This window comes from Ceratocystis lukuohia (genome assembly GCF_044167205.1).
Source record: "Ceratocystis lukuohia strain C4212 chromosome Unknown Supercontig5_pilon, whole genome shotgun sequence".
Classification (NCBI taxonomy): domain Eukaryota; kingdom Fungi; phylum Ascomycota; class Sordariomycetes; order Microascales; family Ceratocystidaceae; genus Ceratocystis; species Ceratocystis lukuohia.
In genome coordinates this window covers 2,401,088-2,419,042 of record NW_027263524.1, presented here as the reverse complement: position 1 = coordinate 2,419,042, position 17,955 = coordinate 2,401,088, and the positions used below count along the sequence as shown (strand labels likewise).

The 17,955-nt window shown below is 46.6% G+C and overlaps 6 protein-coding genes across 6 annotated transcripts; 5 read left to right on the top strand and 1 right to left on the bottom strand.

Annotated features, from left to right (window-relative positions):
• Positions 1-4,050: 4,050 nt before the first annotated feature.
• On the top strand, positions 4,051-4,488 carry HOO65_050521 (uncharacterized protein; the record flags this gene model as incomplete). The annotated part of the gene is made up of 1 exon (XM_071000927.1): positions 4,051-4,488. One exon carries the CDS (start codon positions 4,051-4,053, stop codon positions 4,486-4,488), a length of 438 nt encoding a protein of 145 aa, XP_070858580.1.
• Positions 4,489-5,747: 1,259 nt separating this feature from the next.
• HOO65_050520 (transmembrane protein 32) lies at positions 5,748-6,214 on the top strand (the record flags this gene model as incomplete). Its single annotated transcript, XM_071003555.1, has 2 exons — positions 5,748-5,803; positions 5,875-6,214. 2 exons carry the CDS (start codon positions 5,748-5,750, stop codon positions 6,212-6,214), a joined length of 396 nt encoding a protein of 131 aa, XP_070858579.1.
• Positions 6,215-7,298: 1,084 nt separating this feature from the next.
• HOO65_050519 (MutS protein -like protein 5) lies at positions 7,299-9,684 on the top strand (the record flags this gene model as incomplete). The annotated part of the gene is made up of 3 exons (XM_071003211.1): positions 7,299-7,436; positions 7,493-8,510; positions 8,564-9,684. The coding sequence occupies 3 exons, from the start codon at positions 7,299-7,301 to the stop codon at positions 9,682-9,684; spliced, it is 2,277 nt and encodes a 758-aa protein (XP_070858578.1).
• Positions 9,685-9,763: 79 nt separating this feature from the next.
• Positions 9,764-10,465, bottom strand: HOO65_050518 (Phosphoribosylglycinamide formyltransferase; the record flags this gene model as incomplete). Its single annotated transcript, XM_071003517.1, has 2 exons — positions 9,764-10,029; positions 10,090-10,465. The coding sequence occupies 2 exons, from the start codon at positions 10,463-10,465 to the stop codon at positions 9,764-9,766; spliced, it is 642 nt and encodes a 213-aa protein (XP_070858577.1).
• Positions 10,466-12,640: 2,175 nt separating this feature from the next.
• Positions 12,641-14,973, top strand: HOO65_050517 (Protein phosphatase PP2A regulatory subunit B; the record flags this gene model as incomplete). Its single annotated transcript, XM_071003218.1, has 6 exons — positions 12,641-12,684; positions 12,801-12,841; positions 13,136-13,233; positions 13,398-14,040; positions 14,161-14,726; positions 14,860-14,973. 6 exons carry the CDS (start codon positions 12,641-12,643, stop codon positions 14,971-14,973), a joined length of 1,506 nt encoding a protein of 501 aa, XP_070858576.1.
• A 928-nt stretch (positions 14,974-15,901) lies between these two features.
• On the top strand, positions 15,902-17,489 carry HOO65_050516 (UDP-N-acetylglucosamine transporter slc35b4; the record flags this gene model as incomplete). The annotated part of the gene is made up of 4 exons (XM_071003333.1): positions 15,902-16,209; positions 16,288-16,304; positions 16,391-16,734; positions 16,827-17,489. The coding sequence occupies 4 exons, from the start codon at positions 15,902-15,904 to the stop codon at positions 17,487-17,489; spliced, it is 1,332 nt and encodes a 443-aa protein (XP_070858575.1).
• Positions 17,490-17,955: the final 466 nt, after the last annotated feature.

Below are 17,955 nucleotides of genomic sequence, written 5' to 3'. Positions count from 1 at the left end.
TGCATCAGATAGCATTATTGAAGTTCGAGAACCAAATTCTTCAACAATCAAACGGGGCGCTTAGCAAGCGGCACAGAGCGAAAAGAAGGCGGCTACAGAATACAGGAAAGATGACTGCAGATGGTGGCAGGCAAGGAATTAATCAAAAGGACATTAACACGTAGATAAGAGCTGAATTATCGAGAAGCGGTGGTCAATGAGGGTCGGGGCTAGTGAATGGAAGGACCTGCAGAGCATTTGGCGGAACTGGTCGTAATGCAAGAACCTATGAGGTAGTCATCACAATGTATGCACCATAGCACTTGATTTCAATTGGTTAGATGTGTTGTTGTGTTTTTATGCCATTTTCTGTCTCCAAGGCCGATTCTTTCGGTGCACATGCTCATCATGTATGTTAGTGTGCAAGACATTGAAATTTGGCCCGTGAATAGGAATTCTCTATTTAAATCGGCCGAGATGCACATTTCAAGCAACAACTTAGATGTACAATACACGATGAAGAAATTACAGATCACTCTTCACTCTACTCCAAGGACATTTAGTATGTCCCAACAACTTATACTGTAACTATGATGGTATTGAGAAATCACGGTGCTAAAGGGAAAATTAACTATACTTCCTAAGCTAGCCGAAAAATGAAGGGGGGGAATACAAGTGCCGTCATAGCATTGAGTGTAGGGATGCAAGGCTATATGTATTTCCTTGAAGAATAGAGAGCAAGTTGAAGAGGAGAAGAGATAGGAGGATTTCTAGACGCTTCACAGACTAGAGACTTCCAAGATGTCGCCTAAGGCAAACCTTGCGAAGATTGCAAAGTATCACAACTGAGGGGAGAGAAGAAACGGAATTGTCCTGACAAAAGAACCCAGTGAGCGGGAAGGTGGTGCAGGTGGCCGAGAGATGCCACCCTAGCGGTGAAGCTCATGAGAAAGTCCACATGGTAAATACACGGACTTCGGCGAAGGAAGCCTAATGAGCGGGGAGAGCAGCCTAGAGACACTGGGCCGGCAATGAAGCCCATGAGAAAGTCTATGTGGTAAATACTTGGACCTGGGCAGAGCAAAAGCTGCAAGTGGGACTACTGCCTTTGGAATGGGCATTGACAAATCTACAGGGCCAAGGAAGAAAGCCAGGCGCCGTGTCGGAGCCTCTTTGAGTTCAAGGAGAGGTCGGGAAAACAAGAAAAGATGACAGGAACGAGCGAAGTCATGGCGGTAAGACCCGGTGAGAGGGGAAGCGATGATGGTGGCTGAGAGACGCTACCCCAGCAATGAAACCCATGAGAATGTTCATATGGTAAACATGTGGATTTGGGCGAAGGAAGTCTGGTCAGCGGGGAATTGATATGGGTGGCCGGGATATGCCACGCCAATGGTGAAGCCCAGGAGGAAGCCCGAGTGGAATACAAAAAGGAAGGGCTGCCGCTGGGGCTACTGCCTTTGGAATGGGGATTGACAAACATACAGGGCCAAGGAAAAGGCCAGGCGCCGCATCAGAGTTTCTTTAAGTCGCGAGAAACACCTGATGAGCGGGGAGTTGATATTGGTGGCCGGGATATGCCACGCCGTTGGTGAAGCCCAGGAGTAAGCCCGAGTGGAATACAAAAAGGAAGGGCTGCCGCTGGGGCTACTGCCTTTGGAATGGGGATTGACAAACATACAGGGCCAAGGAAAAGGCCAGGCGCCGCATCAGAGTTTCTTTAAGTCGCGAGAAACACCTGATGAGCGGGGAGTTGATATGGGTGGCCGGGATATGCCACGCCAATGGTAAAGCCCAGGAGGAAGCCCGAGTGGAATACAGAAAGGAAGGGCTGAGGCCCGCCCTTCTATTTTTGGAATGGGCATTGACAGACATATAAGGCCAGGAAGACAGCCAGGCGCCGCATCAGAGTTTCTTTAAGTCGTTAGAAACGCCTGATGAGCGGGAAGTTGATATGGATGGCCGGGATATGCCACGCCAATGGTGAAGCCCGGGAGAAAGTCCGAGTGGAATACGCAAAGGAAGGGCTGAGGCTGGCCCTTCTACTTTTGGAATAGGCGTTGACAAACACACGAGGCCAGGAAGAAGGCCAGGCGCCGCATCAGAGTTTCTTTAAGTCGTTAGAAACGCCTGACGAGCGGGAAGTTGATATTGGTGGCCGGGATATGCCACGCCAATGGTGAAGCCCGGGAGAAAGTACGAGTGGAATACAGAAAGGAAGGGCTGAGGCCCGCCCTTCTATTTTTGGAATGGGCATTGACAGACATATAAGGCCAGGAAGACAGCCAGGCGCCGCATCAGAGTTTCTTTAAGTCGTTAGAAACGCCTGACGAGCGGGAAGTTGATATTGGTGGCCGGGATATGCCACGCCAATGGTGAAGCCCAGGAGGAAGCCCGAGTGGAATACAAAAAGGAAGGGCTGCCGCTGGGGCTACTGCCTTTGGAATGGGGATTGACAAACATACAGGGCCAGGGAGAAAGGCTGGAACCGGGTCATGGCCTCCACGGGCCAAAGAAAGAGAGGCCAAAAAAAAGCAAGCGGAGGAAGGACAGGGTTTTCTTTTTGGGACACTAAGTTCCAGACCGAGAGGAGAGATACCCTGTGGCAGGCGGCCATTTCTGGGGTGAAGATACCGGACACAGGCCAAGGCAAAGAAGGAAGGAACAAAGAACAAAATCCAGGGCTATCCAAGGAGAAGGGGGACTGAGTGCGGTGGTGCTTGTGATGGACAATGTGAATGTAGATGGTTAAGATCTTCTCTTGGCTTAATCCAAGCGCAGGAAAACGGGGGCCTTAAATATTCACCAACAATAGCACTCTGTCAACCCCTCAGGAAAATTTGATCTCGACAAGATGAAGGAAGACATAGGCAAACGTATCTTTAGGGCAAGCCTTTGGTATTTGCTTAGGATTGCCTTTGTAGATTAGACCAAGAGAGAAAGTTGCTGGGGGCGGTCAAGTGGAGATGAATCCATGTACCTAATCCATCTGATCGATTGCGGATGGGGATGTATCACACACTAGAAGTCGTTTCGTCGTTATTTCTGCACAGTCCCAGTACATCCCATTATCTATCTAGACATGGCATGAAATTCCGTCATTTAGGACAGTCAGCTGCGACAAATGAGTCCTAGTAACTATTTCACCTCATCAAGTGACTATGCAGACAAATGGAAACACACTACAACACCCCAGTTTCCATTGCCACAGTTGCTATTTGTCGTCGAAAATATCTGTGCCACGCAGTCCCATCGGCAAGCGCTGGGTTAACGCCAATACCTGTCGAGGGGGTCGATGAGCTACCTGCACCTTGGGTTCCCCAGACGCCACACAACCCGATTGAGGCAAGCTCGGAATCGGATTTCATCAAGAACCGGATCTCTAAGCACTAGGGAAGCTCTCCGACATCGATCCTACATGTTGTCGACCAGTTTGGAAAGGGGATACAATAAATCATGCATCAGATCGCTTTGCTGAGGTCAGAGAACCAGAATTTTCAGCAGGAGAATGAGATACTTAATCGACGCCGGCGAGCCAAAAAGAAGCGATTTCAAGACGGAGAAAGTTTGACTGTAGCTGAAGGGCAGGATTTGCGAGATGAGAAGGATGTAAATATACAGCTAGAAGAAGAAAGCCGTCAGAATGATGGTGGAAAGCGGAGGGCAGAAACGAAGCAAAGGCACTGTGGGGTCTGCAAAAAGACAGGATATAACACGCGAACATGTCAAATCGAAGTAGCAGTGTCTCGAAAATAGAACTCTAATTAATTTGGCCTCATCTAGAATGTTGTAAATGATTTTGTAGGTAGAGAGTTGGGAGGTTGTGGAAAATTGACCGCACGCTTGCTTCAACCCTCAAAAATAACCCAAAACTAAGCATCCGAGCTGCTGCAAACCTCTATAGAATCTCTGATCATGGGCTACGTCGCCGGCAGAAGGACATTCAATCGCGTCGACTATCTAATCTTGAGAAACAGATCATTATCAAGTTTATTCTAGACCTAGATTCGCGAGGATTTCCTCACCAGCTGCATGGTGTAAAAGCAATGGCTGATCAATTGCTTGCCGACCATGACATGCCACCAGTTGGCAGGCATTAGGCTTGAAACTTTGTCAGGCGACAACCAGGCCTCAAGACACGATTTTTCTCGCAAATATGACTACCAGAGAGGCAAGTGCGAAGACCCAGTCATCATCTGTAACTGGGTTAAGCTTGCCAAGAACACAATTGTAAAGCATGGCATACAGCGAGATGATTTCTCCAACGTCGATGAGACTGGTTTTATGATGGGCTTAATTCAGAACGGAATGGTCGTCACAGGTATCGATAGGCGTGGAAAGCCAAAGTCGGTGCAGCCTAGAAACAGAGAATGGATTACGGTCATTCAAAGGATTAATGTAGATGACCGAGCGATCCCGCCGTTTATCATCGGCGCACGCCAACATCGCCTCGCCACCTGGTACCGAGAACGCAACCTCCTGGGCAATTTGGTTATTGTGACAGCCTAAAATAGCCGGACCGATAACGAGACTGGCCTCGAGTGGCTTAAGCACTTTTATCGCTGCACAGCCAAGCGATCAAATAGCCGCTATCGTCTCTTAATCCTCGATGGCCACGAAAGTCACCACTCCACCGAATTCGAGACATATTGTCAGGAGAATAAGATCATTAGGCTTTGTATGCAACCTCATTCGTCTCATCTACTTCAGCCCCCTGATGCCGGGTGCTTCAGCGTGCTTAGGAACGCTGATTGGCAAGAAATAGAGCGAGCATATGATCAGATGCTCTATAACTCATGTTTCGAAGACTGAGTTCTTCCCAGCATTCTACGCCGCATTTCAGGCCACCATGACGGAAAAGAATATTAAATTGGCCTTCAGAGGGGCCGGACGTACTCACTTTGACCCGGAATGTGTCATCTCGAAGCTTGATGTGCAGCTACGGACTCCAACGCCTGCCGAGGAGGAGGCGGAACCGTCGACCCCTTGGTTTTCAAAGACCCGAAGACCGTGCTTGAGGCTCAATTCCAGTCGGAATACTTTGAGGGGCGAGTTGAAAGGTACAAAAGCAGCTCCCCAGCGTCAATTCTAGAGGTCATACGCTCTTCCTCTAAGGGAACGAAGATAGTTGTGCATGAGGTTTCCATATTGAAGGCTAGAGTCAAAGACCTTCCTTAAACTGGGGAATGAGATGCTAAGTCGGCGCCGGAGGGCAAAAAGAACCCGACTGTAGAGAAGAGGGATGATGGCAGTAGAGGAAGAAACTCAAGCAACTGATCAAATGGATGTGGATGCAGAGGTAGTGGCCGAATCATCGAGCAGTGGCGGACAGGGAAGGTCAGTGCGACCAAGGATTCAGCATTGTGGTGTCTGTGGCAAGCCTGGTCATAATGCAAGAACATGTCAGGTAGTAATTCAGGCATCTGGGGAAGAGTATAACGAACAATTTGGGTTGATTGGATAATTTGTTGTGTTTTTATTGTGATTGCTATCTTGAAGGTATAAAAAATGTGCGACACATACTTGAATGCGATGCATGCTTCTGATGCACGTTAACCTAAGCTATAGTTCCATCATCGATTCCATCAGAATTTCGTTGGCCCCACACCGCCACCCACGGCTGAAAAACGCCACATACATAGTTACATGTGGCTAAAGCTTGCTTCGATCCAAAGCACCAACGATGCTAGCGGCATACATATCATCATAGCCTCTTTAACAACGAAATCTTGAAATAAAACAGGTTGAAGCCACGCAAACTACTTATAATGAGCTTCTTTACACACTCCCTATCGGGGCTTGGCTTGGTCCTTTTGATTCACGCGTAAGTGATATGCGACAAGCTGAGGCTGCTTAACACAATAACGATGAGACTTACTAACGTACGTCATTTAGTTGCTACTCGGCGCAAGAACACACGACCCTACAAGCACTACGCCCAACTTCCTCTTTTTCTTCTCTCCCTCTCGATATCGTCATAGAAACAATTGCAGCGACCATGGTTCTGACCCTAGGTCTAATTCTATCTGCTCCTACCCTACGCCCTATCAACTGGAGAGTCTGGGCTGGTAAACTCGAGCGCGAGGGCCCTGCCGTTTTCTCTGAGGACATCTCTAAAGCAACCGACATTATTGGAAACCCCTTCTTTTCGCTCGAGTCAAGGCCCAGCTTCATCGATATCCGAGGCCAAAGAAAGAATTTCGCGAAGTGGACATTGGAACAGAATTCTTCATAGTTTTATCGGCAGACGGCACTCAGAATAAAATATTTTGAACGGCACTTATCATTAATCATTGGCCCCAAACAGCTTGTGCTACTCTTTCTATGTTTATTGAGATATCAACAAGAGAATAAAGATATTGGCCATCCCGTCGTGGCTGTCGTGGTCATAACTGGGTCTGGTCTCCTGTGTTTCCTTTCTGGACTTGCTGACACATTGGCTTGCCCTCACCTTCGCCTTATTGTAGGCGTTCGCAGCTAAGGAAAGAACTGTCAAGCCCTAAAATGTCTCCTTCCGCCCACAAACTCCACGGTTAAACTGATATAAATGAAACACTGAAGCCATAACTAAGTAGAAGACTTCATTTTATTTCCAGCGCGACTTTTTAGCTCTTTTTTTTCATTTGCATCTTCGCTAATAGTACACAATCCAATCCTTAAAGATGCCCCCCTTTCGTCCTAGAAAAGGAACGCAAAAACCGCGCCAGTCTACCTCGAGTGCTTCTAACGCCTTGCAACCAAACAGACCGTCCTCCCGAGAAATCCCCCCATATCCAACCACAAGAGGCGTTCGTGCTAGACAGCCGCCCAAAGCACCAAGTTCCATAGCCTCTTCTAATCGCATCCGAACAAGCACAGTGATAGCTCCGCCGTCTATGAACAGCCAGTCACTCCCACCTGTAACTAATATTGTGCCTACTACAAATATTCAAGATAATGATGTGAGCTCTACAGAGCTATCTAATCTAAATGAGATTACTATGGCGATTGAAATGCACAATGACTACACTCTAGGATGTGCTTTCTTTTCCTTTGGCCAAAACGCCCTTCAGGTCATGGAAGACGTCACACTTGGGGGCATTGAAGTGGTTGAACAATTGCTTGTTTACATAGAACCAACAAGTATTATTACTCCCTTACGAATACCGGAGGTACTCGAGAGCTTCTTGACTCAATATTGTAAACGGATTAACTCAGGTAATATAAGCTGCACTTTGTTATCAATCTCAAACTAATTTGGATACTCTTTGGTAGGAGGTGATGAAGAGCGAGTTGTTCTTCGTTCTCTAAGTTCTTCTGAGTTCTCTTATCACACAGCCATGAACTCTTTAGGATCAATCTATGAAAGGTGCAACGGCAAGGCCAAGGTTTTATTTTCAACATCAAATTTAGCAGGCTACGATTCTGCCAGCCTCCTGCGTCTCTCTTCTGTAATAAATCCAGAGAGTCGAATCTCCGTAAGTCACTGTCATCTAGTCTACACACAAAGAAAGCTATTTGCTAATTTCGATAGATTGGATGTGCTGGCGCAGTAGTGTCCGATATTCGACGTCGCTGCGAAGTGGCCATAATCACTAATGACCATGAAGTCTCCAAAATCTCAATGTTTACGCTCAAAGACTTCATGTTTGTTAATCTTGATTCTATGGTGTCCCTTCAGATCATAAACTCGGAAATGCATCCAAACAGTCTCATTTGGGGGCCCCAAAACCCAAGCACCGGCTCTAAAGAAAGTTTGTCAGTTTATGGATTGTTCCATTCGCTCGCTTCTTCCTCTTTGGGCAGGCTGAAGCTGAGGAAACTTTTCCTCAGACCAGTTCTTGATATGCACGTCATCAATCAACGACAACAAACAATAGGACTTCTAGTTCGACCAGAGAACCAGGACATACTCTATTCAATATCGAAAGCTTTACGTGGTGTAAAGAATATTCGGAGCTCTCTTGAACAATTAAAGAAAGGGACTGACCCAGTAATGGGCCGCGGGTCATCTGATAATGGCGTTTGGGGAACGGTTCAAAAGTTTTGCTCATCTGTTACCAAAATCCGAGAAATCATCAGCAGAATCTCCAGCCCGAACCTGCCGCCCATTATTCAAAGTACTCTGGCAGCAATCCATTCGTCAAACATGCACGCTGTTGGGCAAATGATTTCTCGCACTGTCAATCTTGAACGCTCACAGCCGGTATCAAGAGCAGTTGTCGCTGAAGGGGTTGATACGCAACTAGATGAGCTCAGACGTACTTATGATGGGATGGAGAGCCTATTAAACGAGGCTGCTCAACACATGATAGGCTCCATCCCTAGTTGGGCCCGTGATTGCATTTCCAACTGTATCTTTTATCCTCAGTTGGGATTTTTAACTGTCATTCCAATTAACCCCGACACTAACACAGCCAGATATTCTGGTGAGGGCATGCCAGATTCTGAGTGGGAGCAAATGTTTGCTGCCGATGGAAACGCCTTCTTCAAAAACAATGCTATGCGTGAACTAGACGCCCAGTTTGGAGATATGTATAGCATGATTTCGGGTAAGCGCAGTGTTTTAGGTCGATTCTGCAGATATATTACTAACAAGGTATAGATTTGGAGATTGAAATACTGCATCAACTATCACTACAAGTCATCAGATACGAAGAATCCCTTGTAGCTGCCGGTGATGCATGTGCGGAATTAGACTGCATGATTGCCTTGGCCCTCGGTGCTCAGAAATATGGATGGACACAACCTACTATGACAGACGAAAACGTGATTCAAATCAAAGGTGGCCGACATCCTTTGCAAGAGCTAGTAGTCCCGGTTTTCATCTCTAACGATTGCAACCTGGCTGGGGGTATTAGCAAAGATAGCCCCATTGATTCTAGTTCAACAATTGTTTCTGAGTCGGGAGACACCCCCCGAACCTTGGTAATTACGGGCCCTAATCACTCTGGGAAAAGCGTTTATCTGAAGCACGTTGCTCTGATTGTTTATCTTGCACATATTGGAAGTTTTGTTCCCGCTGAGTCTGCCGTCATAGGGATCACCGATAAGATCCTCACTCGCATCTCAACGAGGGAAAGCGCTGGTCAAAACCAATCAGCATTCACCATCGACCTTCAGCAAATTGCCTTTGCAGCAAGAATGGCAACCTGCCGGAGTCTTGTGCTTGTTGATGAATTTGGAAAGGGTACAAGAGCAGACGATGGGGCAGCGCTGCTAGCTGCACTCATCGACCATTTTGCGGCATATGGGGTTGAAGCTCCAAAGATGATAGTGGCTACCCATTTCCACGAAATTATCCAAGGCGGGTATCTCAAGTCCTGTCCTGGGATAAACCTGGCACACATGGAGGTTCGGGACATGAAAGACAAAGCAGCGAACAACCAGGACAGAGTAATTTATCTCTATCAGCTACAGGAAGGGCCTAGCCTGTCGAGTTTTGGTGCCATTTGTGCATCGCTAAACGGGGTAGACGACAAAGTGGTACAGCGAGCTGAAGCACTAATGGCTGCCATGTCTCTCAATAAAGACCTGCGATCCGTTTGCTCGGAAATGACAGCGGCGGAACAGTTTAAATTTGAAGTAGCTGAAGAAGCAGCCCGGGGCTTCCTTCGGCTGCCATTAGATAGCATCGATCTCATAGGAGACAAGACTATGCATGCAGCGGATGTGATCAGAGGGCTTTTACAGGACACACTCAAGCAGCGGGTTGGCGATGAGTAGCATAGGCTATGATACAACATGTCTATTTATTTTTGTCACACTATTCCGATTTTGATAGCCTCTTTTTTATCCTTTTCTCTTACCTTGTGGCCTTTTCCTGAATCTCAGCAACAACTTTTGCCGTTGCCTTCACAATAAGGCCATGTTCGGCCTTATGCATCCGCTCCTCAAGATCGTGCAGCGACTCTCCTGCCACACATGGGACCTCTTGGATCAAAATGGGATCGCCACGGTCAACTTCAGCAATGACATAATGAATCATACAGCCTGTGCGACCATTTTCCAGCTTTCCCGCCTGGAAATCGTCGTAAGCACGTCCAATGGCATTGGCACCGTCGTATTTCCCTATAAATTTGGTGTTAGAAAATTACAGCTTTTAATATTACTCGTGAATATGGAGCTTACCAGGGAGGGCGGGGTGGAGGTTGATGACGGGCACCCCCGCAGCGCCCACGGGGTTCAAGAAGGATGGAGTGAAGACCTGCATCCATCCAGCCAAGACAACAAGGTCAGGCTTCTCCGCTATTACGCGTTGAGCCAAAGCAGCATCATACTTGGAACGGGCTTCCTTAAGCTTCTCCTCATCCTTCTCGCCGGCAGCATGGAAACCGTCTTTGACCATATTGAAGTAGTCAGTGGGAATACCAGCATCTGCCGCACGCTTAGTAGCATATGCGTTCTTGCGGTTCACAAAGACCTTGACAATTTCGGCATAGGGCAAAGTACCAGCAGCGATCGCATCGATGATGGCCTGCAGATTGGTGCCGCTGCCCGAGCACATGACTACTAAACGAGCCATTGTTTGGAAGGTTGCTCGTTTTTGAGAAGGCTAAAAAAATCGAATATACAAGAAAGTAAACTATTAGATAGGAAATGTGACTTTAGAGGCTGCTGTCCGTTGGTTGTTTGGCTGCGCGAAGTTTTAATGATAGTTTTTACAGTAGAATCAGAGATTTACTAATGAGATGATGTGTAGCAACTATGATGGCGGGGCTCGTAGATTTTGCGAGCCAGATGGAAACTTTTTAGTATAAGGCTGCGTTAATTGGTCCGTATTTCGGCACGGCTAACTTTACTGTGTAACTTCATGAGACTATCTCTACGAGAAACTCCAAGCAAGGCTGAAGGCTTTATTCTTCTTTTTTTTTACATCCGATCATTCATCGCAATGACTCTTAAAACAAAGCAGCACAATGCACAACTTAAACTAACAAAGAAGAAAATACCAAGAAAACAAGAGAACATCCCCACGAAATCGACTGGTTTTTCTGCGCTACAACGCTGAAGGATTAAGCACAGCGGGAGCACGAACCCGAGCAATTTAGTGCTACACAAAGCGAAGATCTCCAACAATTTTCCTTGACTTTTTCTAGACTCACCATTGTTTTGTCTAGTAGAGCCGCACGCATTTTTTAGCATGGGTTCATCGGTGCAACGGCCTATAGAAGCTTAGTTGTTTAACAACACTGCCGTACGTGGGCCTCTTTCCTACGTTCTTGTTACGTGCCGACTTTCTCCCGCCTACATGCTGTGGAGCAGTACTTAAGCTTGTTAGCTGTTTCTTTTGGTTGTGGAAACCAGCTCCTCATGCATCAGCCTTTAGCTATCATCTCACGCTTCCGGGCGTACTAGGAGTAGCCGTACGAGATTTTTCTTTGTGTTCTAATGAAATAAGGTAAAAAACATTGGCATATAATGTTTGTGCTATTTGTAGATATGGGACATCGGGTTAGGGTTATCTGTTAATTGGTGGTACGACACTTTTTTCGGGGAAAGCATTTCTCGATGACGTCGCTCGCAAGACAACTTAGCTATTGCGTACTGGGCTATATCATAAAGCTATAAGCAAGGCTAGGTAGAGAGACATTATCAATTTCCATGGCTGGGATTGTTTCCATGATTCTCCATGTTCTCGTTACACTCTACTAAGAGTGTCGGAGCAGTTTCTAGCCCAGTTGTTCACCACTAAGTTTTATGTATTTAGTATCTAAGCAAAACCAAAAAATTCAGACTGTCACAGATTTGGAATACCTCGATAAAGTACACTTTGTTGGTTGCCCTGTGCGTTCGATTTCAATGTTGGTCACCCATTTATGTGCCAGTTCACAAACCAAGCTACTCGTAGAGAATAGCCCGTTAATATATGTGTACATTGAGCTTAGATTCTAGCAAAACACACAGCCTCACGTTATCAAATGCTTCTTCTAAAAGGCTAAACAAACTGGTTGCTATCCCTCAGCCCACCAGGGTTCGTTTTGCTAGAGGCTTGCTAGATAAGATAAGGTCAATTTGTCATGGTTGCTATTGCTTTCGAGCTTGGTTTTTGCCCTGTCTTGTCTCCACTTTAGTGCTACTTCGTTCCTTTGCTTGTTCTACGCAGTAGCAAGTTACAGCAGCTAGAAAAGCGTAGCTTAGTGCTAGTCTTAGCGTCTCCAGTCCAACGTTTGTTCCTCTGGCTGTCCACTTTCAAAATTCGTTTGTCCATTCGAATCACCCCTCAATAAACCTTGCGTCCTTGTCTACCTCCCCCCATCCAGAGAGTCCCCCCCCCCAATCCAAAACCTACTTTTTTGGCATCGGCTTCTTCGACCCTACTTCAACACACACAACCTTGCGTTGCTTCATATTCATCCATCTATCATTTCGTCATCGACACAGCCTTTCATCTCTTAAATATTGCAGGCTATTTTAGGGTTTTGTCTTTCTGTTCTTTCTATTCGATTCCGATAAAAAAGTTCCTCTTCATCTCCCTCTTTTCCTCGACTTCTACTCTGCTCCCGCTCCCGCTCTCGCCACTTCTCCTTCCTCGCACGATATTTTACAACCGCTGATACATCCGCTCCGCTCCGTCTCCCGCTACATTCACGCTGTTGCTGTGCCTTTCCGACTCCCTGCTGCTGCCCATTCTGAACTTGGCCTCTTTGCTTCTTCCGTATCCCAAACCATCTTGGCAACAATGGGGGAAAGCGAGGTGACCGGCCCAACTTGGAAGTTTACCCAGTATGTCTCCTGATCACTTGACGCTGCCCTTCACAGCGCACCTTGGGCGATTCCGATTCTCTCCCTGCTGGCTTGCTCGCCTGTAAATTATAGCCTTACTGACTGTCTATACTTAGGTGCTTCGGTGACAAGGGCGATATTGAAGACATCACTGAAGGTACTATTAGACTCGACATAATGATACTCTAATCCAACACCTCTTTTCCCCCGCGCCTTCCTTCCCATCACATCCTCGAACTCTGTCGATATCTGCACCGCCTAAGTTCCTGCCCCCTTCCCCCATCACCATTCATGTCCTTGACAGAGCTATGACACTTCTTTATTCACCTGTTACCTCGATATCAAAGTCTCTGCCATTCGTGCCTTTGTTGGATTCAGCTGATAAAATGCTCCTAATTAACATGGAGCATTCGCGTCAAAAACCTCTTCCACCTGCTAACCACTTCTGTAGCTGATATCATCTCCACCGTCGAGTTTGACCATACCGGAAACTACCTGGCTACGGGCGACAAGGGAGGTCGTGTTGTACTGTTTGAAAGAAACGAGACCGTATGTTGTGCTGCTTCGCCGTTTAAGGCCTATTCTCCATTTTTCAATACTTCTGCACTGCTCTTCCAAACACCCCCTTCCCTATCCTTTGATGCTTCGCTGCCATGAAAATTACGCCTAGAGAATCCATTTACGAATTGAATGACTGCTAACACCCCCTAAAGAAGAAGACGTGCGAGTACAAATTCCATACCGAGTTCCAGTCCCACGAGCCCGAGTTCGACTACCTCAAATCGTTAGAGATTGAGGAGAAAATCAACAAGATCAAGTGGTGCCGGAGACAAAACCCTTCACATTATTTGCTTTCTACCAACGACAAGACTATAAAGCTATGGAAGGTCTTTGAGAAGTCCCTAAAGGTCGTTGCTGAGAATAACCTCTCTTCTGAGCCCACTCCTGCTGGAATGGGTGCTGGCGCCCCTGTTGCGCGACCCTCAGCTTTCAAACATGCTACCGACCTGAAATTGCCCCGCTTGACGCATCACGACACTGTCGTTGCGGCTGTCCCCCGCCGGACATACGCTAATGCTCACGCCTACCACATTAACAGCATTTCGGTGAACACCGATGGCGAAACATTCATCAGTAGTGACGATCTACGGATCAACCTTTGGAATCTAAACATTCAGGACCAGAGCTTCAACATTGTCGATATTAAACCGGCCAATATGGAAGAGCTTACAGAGGTTATCACAGCGGCCGAGTTTCACCCTATCAGCTGCAATTGGTTGATGTATGCTAGCTCTAAAGGCACTATTAAGCTGTCTGATATGCGTGAGCGTGCACTCTGCGACCAACATGCAAAGAGTAAGTTGCTTCTTTTGTTGTTTACCAAAATTTGATCTTGGTAGCCTTGGAGTCGTCTGATCTTTATCCATGGCTCGCTGCTACCTTGTTCCTAATTTTACTGACCGGTTTCATCCATAGTGTTTGAGCAGGAAGACGACCCTAGCGCAAGGTCGTTCTTTTCTGAAATCATTTCGTCTATTTCGGATGTGCGCTTTTCCAATGATGGCCGTTACATCCTTTCCCGAGACTATCTTACCGTCAAGATATGGGATATCAACATGGAGAGACAACCTATCAAGACGATACCAATCCACGAGCATCTTCGGCCGCGTCTGTGTGATACTTACGAAAACGATAGTATCTTTGACAAATTTGAGGTTGTCTTCTCGGGAGACAACAAAAATGTCATGACAGGAAGTTATAACAACAACTTCATGATTTACCCCACTGATCCGGAACAGGAGACGGAGGTGGTTCTTCAGGCTGACAAGTGCGCGTTCAAGGCAAAGAAGATTGGTGTCCCTACACCGATTAACTCTTCATCAAGCCCCAATGGCAAGAAGGGTAGCTCGCGTGCCAACAGCCCTGCAGGCCAACGGATGCGCAAGGAAACCGATGCGGATCAGATCGACTTCAACAAGAAGATTCTCCACATGAGCTGGCATCCGTTCGAAGACAGCATCGCAATTGCCGCTACTAACAATGTGAGTTTCTTTTCTTTTCTCACTAATGTTGCACGGACTCTGGCCCTAAATGCTCACTCTTTGCTAACCGCTCCTCTCTACTTGTAGCTGTTTGTGTTCTCGGCGCTGTGAACTTCGAACTGATGGTGTATAGTTGAAAGCTTCAGACTGGGGGCAAGTAGACTGGACGAATCTCAAATATGCCACACTTGATCTGGCTGACCGATGTTGTCCTGGCCAGAATATTACTATGCAACACCGCACATAATCCTTCCTACAGCAATCTATTCTTGTCATTCTTACACATGTACATGATTGTATGTAGCTACAATGCGTTAATATGTACGCAGATATTCCTATTTTTCAGGTAGCATTGGTGCAGGGCAGTTTGGTGCGGCGTTTGTGGCTCATGGTTAGCGGGAAGGGAGATGATTAATCTGCGGCTGCGATTTCGAAAGACGTATTTGAAAGATGGCTGAGCTTGGGGTTTGCCATACTCAGTTGGGACAGCAACGAGGCCCTGCTCACAGTTTCGGAGGCCGGTTTGCTCAAAACCAAGATATTCGATAACATGTATCTTTAGGGGTTATTCATTAATACAGGATAATATATATATAAGTGGAGTCAAAATATCAAAACGTCCTAGTATGCATTTTGAGAGAGATTATTCGCTAATCGAGAAAAGGTAATGCGGGGCTGGATTTTTCTAATGCAACTAAACTATTTGACTATCAAAAGGGTGATGTGTGGCGCTTCAATTGTTGCATAGAACTAGCTTCCTTTCGGTATCAGCCTTGGCTATTTATCACTCTGGAAGGGTCGTTTCATGGACCACAGGGCCTATATTAAAAGCTAAAGACAAACAACAGTTATCAGTTATGCAATGGGAGCCATGTAGAATTCTTTGCAAGGTTCCTGTCTATTTTCTCTTTCTGTTTCCTGCGTTTTCCTATACTTTTCCTGTACTGTTGTACTGTTGTAGTATCTTTGGCCTTAATAATCCTGGCTCCATCTTCCGGAATACGTAGTCGCATAGTTTATTTGTATCTGTTATGCTCGTATACGTCGAGACAAAAAGAAGCGTGTATTGCCCACCTCAAACCTTCCCCTTCTTTCCATTTTTCCCGACGACTCAAGCACCGACGTGTATACTTCATCATCTCGCACCATCCCGATAGTCTTGGTATCCGCCAGCTATGAGCGAAAAGACGAATTTGGATTCGTCGGATCCTACTTTGTCAAACTCTGCTCCGGTAGATGTCGCAGCTCTAGACGAAGAGAAGAAGCCATTGATTGCTCCTAAGCCATCGGAGCCGCCTACTGCATCTTCGGAGGAAGATAGAAGTCAAGATGTCACGATTTTTCCTACCAAGGCTGAATCTCAATCGGGGATGACAACTGTTTTAGTAGACTTTCTTGTATCATCTCTATCGGTTTTGGTCATCATGGCCTTCATCTTTGGTGGGTGCTGCTCGAATGTCTATGCCCTTGAATCTATCATCAAGTAAGTCTTGAACCACTGTTGTTTACCTCACAACTTCATTCCGAAGAAGAGTGCATTAGCTGACTGGCGTTTGTACAGAGTCGAGCCGGCAAGTGGTAAGTTGATTTCTCAATGGGACTTTTTGCTTGAAGCGTAGAGTTTGAGTCACACGCGCGTGTACGCATAGCTAACACTGATGCAGGTACTCTTCTCACTTTTGTGCAGTTCTTGTTCGTAGCTGTAACTGGCTACATATCACAGTTTGACAAAAGCCAGGCGCCCTTTTTCCTTACGCCAAATAAAGTGCCAATAAGGCGCTGGCTAGTAAATATCGTGCTTTTCTTCAGCATCAATGTCATGAACAATCATGCCTTTAGCTACGACATCTCAGTGCCAGTTCACATAATTCTTCGATCTGGAGGAAGTATCACAACTATTACTGCAGGATATCTCTGGGGGAAAAGATATTCGCGGATCCAGGTTGCGGCAGTGCTATTCCTCACTGTTGGTGTCATTACGGCAGCTTACTCGGACGCCCAAAGCAAGGTATGTACAAATTGAATCCGGCCAGGCAACTCTTATTGTTCTGTGATCTTTTAGGGCTGTATTGCTAACCAGACATGTCTGCCCTGGCGCAGGGTAAAGCTGAAGGCAGTTCGGGCCACTCGGAGTTTAGCATGGGTCTGGTGATCTTGTTTGTTGCACAGGTGCTTTCTGCTATAATGGGCATTTACACCGAAGAAACCTACAAGACATATGGACCACAGTGGCGTGAAAATCTTTTCTACTCTCACGTGCTCTCGCTCCCGCTCTTTTTGCCATTTCTGCCGAGTTTGGTTGATCAGTTTTCACGTCTTGCGAATAGTCCGCCAATGATCTTTTCATTGCCAGGTTGGTTGATATCCGAAGCAAGCACAAGCTCCGTCAGTGCTCTTCCAGTGACGAGTGTTTCGTTTCCTAGCCAGCTGGTCTATCTTGTGCTCAATGTTTTGACCCAGTATGCCTGCATTCGTGGGGTCAATCTTTTGGCTGCTGTTTCCACTGCATTGACAGTTACTATTGTGTTGAATATTCGCAAGCTAGTCAGTTTACTGCTGAGTATTTGGCTCTTTGGCAATAGGTTAGCTGTTGGGACTTTGGTTGGTGCTATTGTCGTGTTCGGGTCAGGTGCGTTGTACTCTCTTGACTCTTCGGGGCGCCGTGCAGCCAAGCCCGCAAGTACTGTGACACCTGTTTCACTACCGCCATCACAGGCGGTCCAGAAGCCAACCAAGCAGGCAGTGCAAAAGAAGATGGCTTGATGTATTATTGAGCAGCTGCATGTGTGCTGTGCGTTGTGCGTGTTTGTATGATATGGACATAGCTTGCGATGTATGACAATATGATATGGTGGTGTGTCATACCCTGATCTGAGCGGTCATATCATGCATTGGGGAGGGGTGAAAGGCATATGAATGGTCTCCTTGTCTGCGCCAGACCAGGCCAGGCCAGGCTCGAGTGTTAGGTGGGGTAGAGAGGGGGAGTTGTTCATGTACTTTCGGTTCCCCAAAACCAAACTAATTGCTTTCTACGACTAATGGCTTTGACGTGTAGCAGAAATAAGAAAAAAAAAACCTCAGGCTTATTTTAGTGGCTTACTAAAGGAATGGGGGCTCAGGTTGCGAAAGAAGTGCTCTAGCCTCGATAACCTACGGAAAGCGGAGGCCCACTGTGTTTTTTTTTTTTTTAGCGCTTGGCTTATCAGTTTTCGTTTTTGCCTTCCGCTTT